The sequence below is a fragment of the Cryptomeria japonica genome, chromosome 7 (assembly GCF_030272615.1).
Source record: "Cryptomeria japonica chromosome 7, Sugi_1.0, whole genome shotgun sequence".
In the NCBI taxonomy this organism is placed as follows: domain Eukaryota; kingdom Viridiplantae; phylum Streptophyta; class Pinopsida; order Cupressales; family Cupressaceae; genus Cryptomeria; species Cryptomeria japonica.
In genome coordinates this window covers 84,867,438-84,874,797 of record NC_081411.1, presented here as the reverse complement: position 1 = coordinate 84,874,797, position 7,360 = coordinate 84,867,438, and the positions used below count along the sequence as shown (strand labels likewise).

General features: G+C 37.2%; 3 protein-coding genes across 3 annotated transcripts; all 3 read right to left on the bottom strand.

Moving 5' to 3' along the window:
• Positions 1-1,041: 1,041 nt before the first annotated feature.
• On the bottom strand, positions 1,042-2,862 carry LOC131856450 (uncharacterized). Its single transcript, XM_059208248.1, has one exon. The coding sequence runs from the start codon at positions 2,860-2,862 to the stop codon at positions 1,042-1,044; it is 1,821 nt and encodes a 606-aa protein (XP_059064231.1).
• A 69-nt stretch (positions 2,863-2,931) lies between these two features.
• LOC131856449 (uncharacterized) lies at positions 2,932-4,849 on the bottom strand. Its single transcript, XM_059208247.1, has 3 exons — positions 4,785-4,849; positions 3,174-4,457; positions 2,932-3,085 (listed from the first exon to the last, which is right to left on the bottom strand). Exons 1-3 carry the CDS (start codon positions 4,847-4,849, stop codon positions 2,932-2,934), a joined length of 1,503 nt encoding a protein of 500 aa, XP_059064230.1.
• A 458-nt stretch (positions 4,850-5,307) lies between these two features.
• On the bottom strand, positions 5,308-7,059 carry LOC131856448 (replication protein A 70 kDa DNA-binding subunit E-like). Its single transcript, XM_059208246.1, has 2 exons — positions 6,794-7,059; positions 5,308-6,706 (listed from the first exon to the last, which is right to left on the bottom strand). Exons 1-2 carry the CDS (start codon positions 7,057-7,059, stop codon positions 5,308-5,310), a joined length of 1,665 nt encoding a protein of 554 aa, XP_059064229.1.
• Between the last annotated feature and the right edge of the window lie 301 nt (positions 7,060-7,360).

Below are 7,360 nucleotides of genomic sequence, written 5' to 3'. Positions count from 1 at the left end.
ATGCTGTTACACAACACACTAAATATGTAAAATATTGTTTTGAAAAGAACAGTTCATTTGAAGCAAGTTTGTAACCGTGTAGAGGTCTTTCATTTGTCAGTAACAACAAGGCTTAGAATGTTTCACGCTGTTACAAAGCACAATAAATATGTTAAATATAGTTTCACAAAGCACAGTTCATATAAGGACAAACAGTATTCGGATTGAACAAATGGTATACATGTATTGTTGTTTTGGTCTAAAGAAAAGAACAGAAAATGAAGAAGATTCAATGTGACAAGGGGTTGAAGAGCAAAAACCTGGAGAAGTGTTTTCATTTGATAACATTGTCAAGCGTTCCTCTTCTTCTTTTCATCGAGCAGCATATGGACTCTTTTGTATACGTGAATATCTTTGGAATGTGAATGGAGGGTGTATGCGAAGACTTGCAAGGCCACGAACCCTTGAAATTGCTATGAATGTCAACCCTTGACGATCTGTATTGCCGATGTCGATTGTCGCTCTTTGAAGTGTCAGCCCTTGTGATTTGTGAATTGTTAAGGCCCATGCCATTTTTAGTGGTATTTGACGTCGAAGACCACGACTTATTGGAGTAAGAGGGATATTTTTTGGGTTGTGTTGGTCCCAAACTGGGCCTATGTATTTTTTGAATTGAACAACAACAAATAAGGGGAGTTCAGGTGGTCTTTCACCAGCATTATATACAATTTCTTTGACTTGTCCAAGTGCACCATTGACAAGTCCTATTTCCACCCACAAGTTGGCAGATAACATAACTTCTTGGCCAATACATAAGAGGATCTTAGACTCAAGTTGTTCCTCATCAGGGTTTGAGCATGTGATTCCCTTGAGTTGTTCTGCAGTAGATAGGGCAATAGGCTTTGCCAAAGACAACAACATGCGTTTGTTATGTAATGATACCATTTCATTTGTTGCAAATAAGTGTGTGGATGATAAGAATAAAGATTGCTCTGTAGAGGAAAGTGCTGAATTTGCTCGAGAAAGTAAAAGTTGCCAATCTGCAATAGTGGGTTCTGCATTTCATAAATTGGAGAGAAGTGCACGAAAGGCAATTTGTGCAGGTTGATCTCCAATTTGACGAAATATTTTTTTCAATGTTATAATTGTTATGAAGCTATGCCATAGTGTCCCTCCATATGAAGTTGAAGCATACATAGGAATGTCTTTGATAGGTGGTAGTTGGCCCAAGTCACCAAAGAGAATGATTGAGCATCCTCTAAATGGGAGCTGGTTATGGGCAGGGAATGCCTCGCGTAACCTTATATCAATGCGTTGTATAAACCTGGGACCAATGAAGCTCATTTCATTGATTATAATGTAGCGAATGAAGTACATGCTTTCTTGGAAGCTTGCCAATGTTTGTCCTTGTAGAGGGTGCATTTCTTTGATTGGAATTCGTAGTGCTGAATGAATTGTTGATGCTTGTATATTGACTGCCGCAACTCCAGTTGGTGCAAGGAGCAATAATGGTGATTGGCCATTTGGTGCTGATCTTTTGAGTGCTGATTTAATGCTTGTTATGAGGTGTGACTTTCCTGTGCCTGCAGTTCCTTGAACAATCATTTTCAATGGTGCTTGCAAACTAGTAGCATGTAGATGTGAAATAACTATATCATATGCCTTTTGTTGTTGTATACATAGGTTATTTTGGCTTTGCTGTTGGAGAACATGATGGGGCTGAAATGTTCGACGATTGGAGTGTATGAAATTTGTAGCTATTTCTTTTTCTTGTGGACTGAAGTGATGTACCCCCCAGTCATTCTTCAAGTCAATATCATGTTGGCCAAGCATATCAAGTTCATCCAGGTGAAGAGGAAGTCCTGGGTATGAAGCTGACAGTACTTGCCATTCATTACGAAGGTTTTCTGGCAGTTGTTCTGTGTCGCTTGAAGGAGTGGTAGGATTAGATCTTTCATCGGCTTCTGCATATGTGCGACGGGCATGCCATGGCTTGTACTTGTGCGAGAACCTTTCCCACAGTGCTTGAATTTCATCATCTATCGAGCCGAAATCCATTTGAATGTTGCGGAATGGGTGGTACAATAAAAGTTCAGACCAACAAAATGCTTGAAAACATTTTTCTTCCTTTGTAGGGATGGCTGTGAATCGTGGAGACACTCGAACTATGACTGGTGTGGCTCGCTCTTTCCATTGATCATTCTTTCTTGACGCATTGAAGGACCATTTTTGAGTTACTTCGATAAGAGAAATTCTCTCTAAATGTATTGGTCTTGCCATGTAAGATGCAATATAGTTTGGATATGTGGTTCTTCCTGTGGATGTGATTGGTACACGTTGGAAATTTTTTTGGTTCACATTTAAAGAAAAAAATGTTCGACTACAAAGGGAGAGTGGTAGCTTTAGCAGAAGGTGGCAACTTTCTTGGGCACCTATATCACGATCCACAAGGTTGTCAAGAAGCATTTTGCGAAAAGCATTAGGAGCTGGTTTATCAGACTCAAAGTTGGTTGATATTCGAGATAACATTGCATGGTATGTTTCTGATTTGTTTTCAGCTTTAGCAGCATATTTTGCAATATATTTGATCACAACATCAATTGAGAGAACAAGTTGGCAATCTACATTGGCCCTCCATATTGAGAGTATAAATGGGTTGTGAAGATTTAGGCGGTCATCATTGCGAGCAGGGGTGTGCTTAGGTTGGCCATTATCATCATTAGAAAGAGACGACTTCTTTGTAATGTTCCAAGGGGCTTTATAATGGCATTGAAGAGATGTCCCCTTCCTGCGAAGGCATGTTTGGATAGTACATTTTGTATGTCTTTGAACACGGTTGGCCAAATCACAATAGTCAATGAAAGGATCACTTGATACTATCATGCTTGTGTCCATCAAGCAAGGGTCATCAACAATGGATCGGTGGAACATTTGATTTCTCAATGCATGACTTCATGGGTTCCACGCGGAGACATATTTATCAATGTATGCAAGTGCATTTTGTACTGACTGAATGTCATTCCATTGTAATTTGCCAATGTCAGGTGCTTTTGGTAGCCAAATGAAACCATGGATGTGTGTAGAGCCTCTATGTTGCCATTCATACCTGGGAAAAGAGATTTTTAGAAAAAAACAAAAAAACTAAAAGAAGGGTAAGAGCTGAAGGTAAAAGTAGTAGGTTGCAAGAATTATACCTATACCAATACTCATTTGCGCCAAGAAGTTTTTCCAACACTTCTTCACGAAATGCAGTAAATCTGTGATGCATGTACATTGCAGTAAGGTGTGGATTTTGGACTATATTTTGTAATTTCCATCTAGCAGTTGCATATGGATTTGTAGGTGTGGTGGTTGGCATGATATTATGCAAGTCTGGCCATTTTGTATTAGCAGCACTGAGTGTGAAAAATAGCGTTGGACAACCAATTTGGATGACCATGTCTATAAGTTCCCTTCTACATTGATTCCAGAATGGTTTAGTTCCACGAATTGACGAGCTAAAGCGCATTAGTTGATCTGCTAGTTTGTCATCAGGCAAGTCCTTTAATCTTTGTCGAAGGTCAAAAATTGTTATAGGCATTGAATCATCAAGTTGTTTGTGGACAAACACAGATGCGGTGGCTTGACTTCTATGGTGCATTAGTATATTCAATATGAAGTACCTAAACCTTGGGTGTTGGCCAAATCTATTATCATGGTATCTTAAAAGATGGAGACCATACTCATGTAGCTTAACTTCTTTAAGACGTGGTTGTTTGAATGCAGCCATACCTTTAGGGAACAAAGTGGGGAATGACATTACAAACAATCCTTCAGTAGTGTATTCATTTATAGGAGATGGGGAAATGGGTGGCCATTTAACTACAGGAGTTGGGCGTCCTTGCCCTAGTTGTAGTAAAGAGCGAACTTCTTCGACCTCTCGACGTGCAGGTGGAAGATTTGCCACAAATGAATCAGTCATTTGCAAGTCCTCTATCAATGGACCATCCTCCGTAACATCTTCTTGCATGAAACTTAGGTGAATGGGATCAGGATTTGAAGTGGTTGAATATAGTAGGTCAGATATATTAGTGGGGTTAATGGGTAAAGATGACAATGCCAATTCATCTAATTGTACATCTTTGTAGTATGGGTCATAACAAATCTTATATTGTAATGCCTCATGCACACGTCCTCTACTAACATAGAAGTTGTATTGTTGTTGGCCACTGTTTGCTTTGTTTACTATTATCATGTCCAATCCATCTATATGCCTAGGCAAGTGGGATGCAATTGAGGAAATATCTTGAGGAAAACAAATAGTGTGGCCACTATATTTTAGTTGGCCTCCTCTTGCATAGGTAACTTGAAGGACAGGGCTAGTCCTTGCTATCAACATCTCCTCAACTTGAGTTAGTATTTGCAAACATTGAGGTTGCTCACCAGGGTCCATGTTGTCCCAATTTGAGTAGCGATGTCCATTTTTTTCTGTTGTGCATCTGTAACAAGTATTTTTTCCATTAAATTTTTTAGTTTTAATTCCTGGGTATCTCTCGAAACATATTAGACATGTTGAAATCTTTGAAAGCTTGTCCAATTTTGAACGAAAGTTATTTCTAGCGATGCAATATTTTTGACAAAAGTTTGGGGAGCTATAGATTTTGGCAATTGGGGTAGCTTGATTTGTATGTTGGATTTGGGGTACATGTGTTTCTACATGGGGTGGAAAGTGGGGAGAAGATACTGTGGATGTGGAGGGTTGTGCAGCTAAAAAGTGTCTGGTTTCTCTTCTTCTTTTGTTAAGAATAATTTTCCTCTCATGGTACCTTGCGCGTTGCATTTGATTTCGATGAGCACGTCTTTCTTCCACTGTATCATTTTGTATTTCCATGGCACAGTGTGTTGAGAACGAAAGGTATATGATATATCTGTGAATGAGAATCTTTAAAATATAAATATATACCAAATTAATAAAAAAATCTATATACCAAAATAAGTGCTAGTGTAATGTGAAATAGCATATGAAACGATTATAAAGAAAGTTGTGAGATTCATTGTTTGAATAAAAAAAATTTGATCATAAATGAAAAAAATACAACATATGTTGATTTATATATGATTTTTTGTATTGTGTAAATTTAAGTATATTTAAAAGCATTTATTGAAGTAACATGACTAAGTACAATACATGATGATGACATAATACTGTAAACATAATATGGACAAGTGAAATACATAATATTGAAAAAGATATACAAAATGCTTTCATATATGGACAACTGAAATACATATTATTGAAAAAGATATAAAAAATGGATACACATCCATGAACAGTATTATATGTAACTTTTAGGTAGGCTTAATGGCTGTAATAACAATGCTTTGTGTTTCTTGGCCAGCAAATGGAACCATTTTGATGTTGAGATCAAAGAAAAATTTGCAATCAATAACATTGCTCAATATAGGTTCCACAGCATTAGGTTCTGCTAGAAGTAGCTGGAAATCTTCTGCAGGAACACCCAACAAGGTATTTAATGGTCCTTCGAATGCAGTAACTTTAAGAAGCTCACCTGTTTCATCTTGCAAGTCCATTTTAAGCATGTAGCTAAAATCGCATTCAGAGAGATCAGTAGAACACTTTGGGCATTGGAATGTGTTGGGTGAACTTTGCACAACTTTTTTCTTACATTTTTTTTTGTTCACTACCTGTGGACAAGATAGGTAGTAAAAGTTGTCTAAGTGAAGTTTTGTAATAGTGGCCTTCACACATACATTCTTTTGGCCAGGAAAGCTTTCATCAGTAATAGATGAAATATCTATTGGATTTTCAAATGTGTGGGGGGAAAGGTTGGTTTGTGACAATGAAATGTAGGGTTCGTCAACCCCTTTCTTGGCGTACCATGTTTGTAATGTTGTGGTTTCCAATAAATCTGGATTGATTAAAAGTGTAGTTGAAAAGATAGTATCAAGTGATTTTCCATTCCAAGATACTATACGGCCAGACTTGATCAAAAGAACAGGAGGATTCGGTTCTAGGGACATTTCAAATAGTTGTTTGCCCTCGATTTGACAGTGGCGACCCCAAAATGTAATATCTATGGTACAACTTGACATGTCTATGATTGTAGCAGTACACTTTATTGTCTCAGTGCCATCTCTTTTACGTATGGTTGATGTAGGGGAGATTGATAAAACTATTCCAATGACATCTACAAGGGCATTAATAGGGAACGATTGTAGTGAATCTATGCTCTTAATGTGGAAACTATGCTTGGGTATGGTAGAGTCTATGCATGTGGTAGGAGTTACTATGGAAGAGTCGTGGAGGATTATTTCAAAAGGGTTTGTGGAGCTACTATATTTTGTGTTTGCCACTTTAATATGACCGTTGGAGATCACATAAAGACTACCAGAGTGAATAACATGGTAAAAGTTATCAACAAGTTCATTAAAACAAGTCACATGTATTTCAGATCCTAACATGTCTACAAAATCAAATCCAAAAACTTTCCCATCACGTCCTACATTTTTGAAATTGTGAATAGGGGTTTTTGCTAATGCTCGACCTTGAATGGACCATTGTTTGTGATATGGGGTCAATGTTTTAATGGGAATAATTGGGAAAGGGTTTAATGGGTCTTCAGAACTATTTGATGGAAGGTAGGCAATAGCTTGTAGGAGTGGAGTTGGAGATCCAATGATAGCTGCATTATTTGAAATTATGTCGAAGCTAAGAATTATAATAGCCCTGCAATAAATTGAGATGTTTATTTAGTGAGGAGGTCTATAAGAAGAAACAAGAATACAAAAAAAAAATTGGAAAATGTGGACATACGTGTATTTGTCGAATATCTTGCGAGAATATTCTGTAAGGCAGAGAATAGAACCTGTGACTAAAGCTTCTTCTAGAACAAGACTGTTCATTTGGTCAGGAAGCAATGTTGGATGGGTGTGCATACCATCAGAGAGTTGTAGGCGATATTTGACATTTGTAGAATGAGGTTGTTGAATGGAATGTATTGCTGTAACTTGTAAAGAAGGGTCAACAAGAGACATGCCTGCAAGAATGTCTGCTATGGCATTTGCAGTTAATGTTGCCATCATTCAATTCAAACTGAGTGGAAGATGTTGGCCTGTGAATATGTTGAAATAGGACAATTAGGTTGCGACAAAGAAATTGCGGTCAACATGAAATTGAAATTGAGTGGGAATAACATGTTTGTTTATATAAATTGAAATTTGTTAATTTTTCTTTCTTTCTACAAATGTAGTATTAAAAAAAGAATTCTTCAAAGTAGTATTCAAGTTAAGATTGGTATGTTTGAAAAAAAAAAAGTGTTTGAATAGTTGTTGAAGTTATGCACCAATCTTTCCTATTTTCTAATTATCTTTATAAACAATA

What these genes read in the sequence shown, in the direction of transcription:
- LOC131856448 (XM_059208246.1), bottom strand. Translation starts at nt 7,059, where the DNA reads ATGGCAACATTAACTGCAAATGCCATAGCAGACATTCTTGCAGGCATG. An exon ending in AAGATATTCGACAAATACAC is followed by an intron (nt 6,707 to 6,793) that starts GTATGTCCACAT and finishes AATTTATTGCAG; the next exon opens with GGCTATTATAATTCTTAGCT.
- LOC131856449 (XM_059208247.1), bottom strand. Translation starts at nt 4,849, where the DNA reads ATGGAAATACAAAATGATACAGTGGAAGAAAGACGTGCTCATCGAAAT. An exon ending in AATCAAATGCAACGCGCAAG is followed by an intron (nt 4,458 to 4,784) that starts GTACCATGAGAG and finishes TACTTGTTACAG; the next exon opens with ATGCACAACAGAAAAAAATG. An exon ending in GCAAATGAGTATTGGTATAG is followed by an intron (nt 3,086 to 3,173) that starts GTATAATTCTTG and finishes CTCTTTTCCCAG; the next exon opens with GTATGAATGGCAACATAGAG.
- LOC131856450 (XM_059208248.1), bottom strand. Translation starts at nt 2,862, where the DNA reads ATGATAGTATCAAGTGATCCTTTCATTGACTATTGTGATTTGGCCAAC.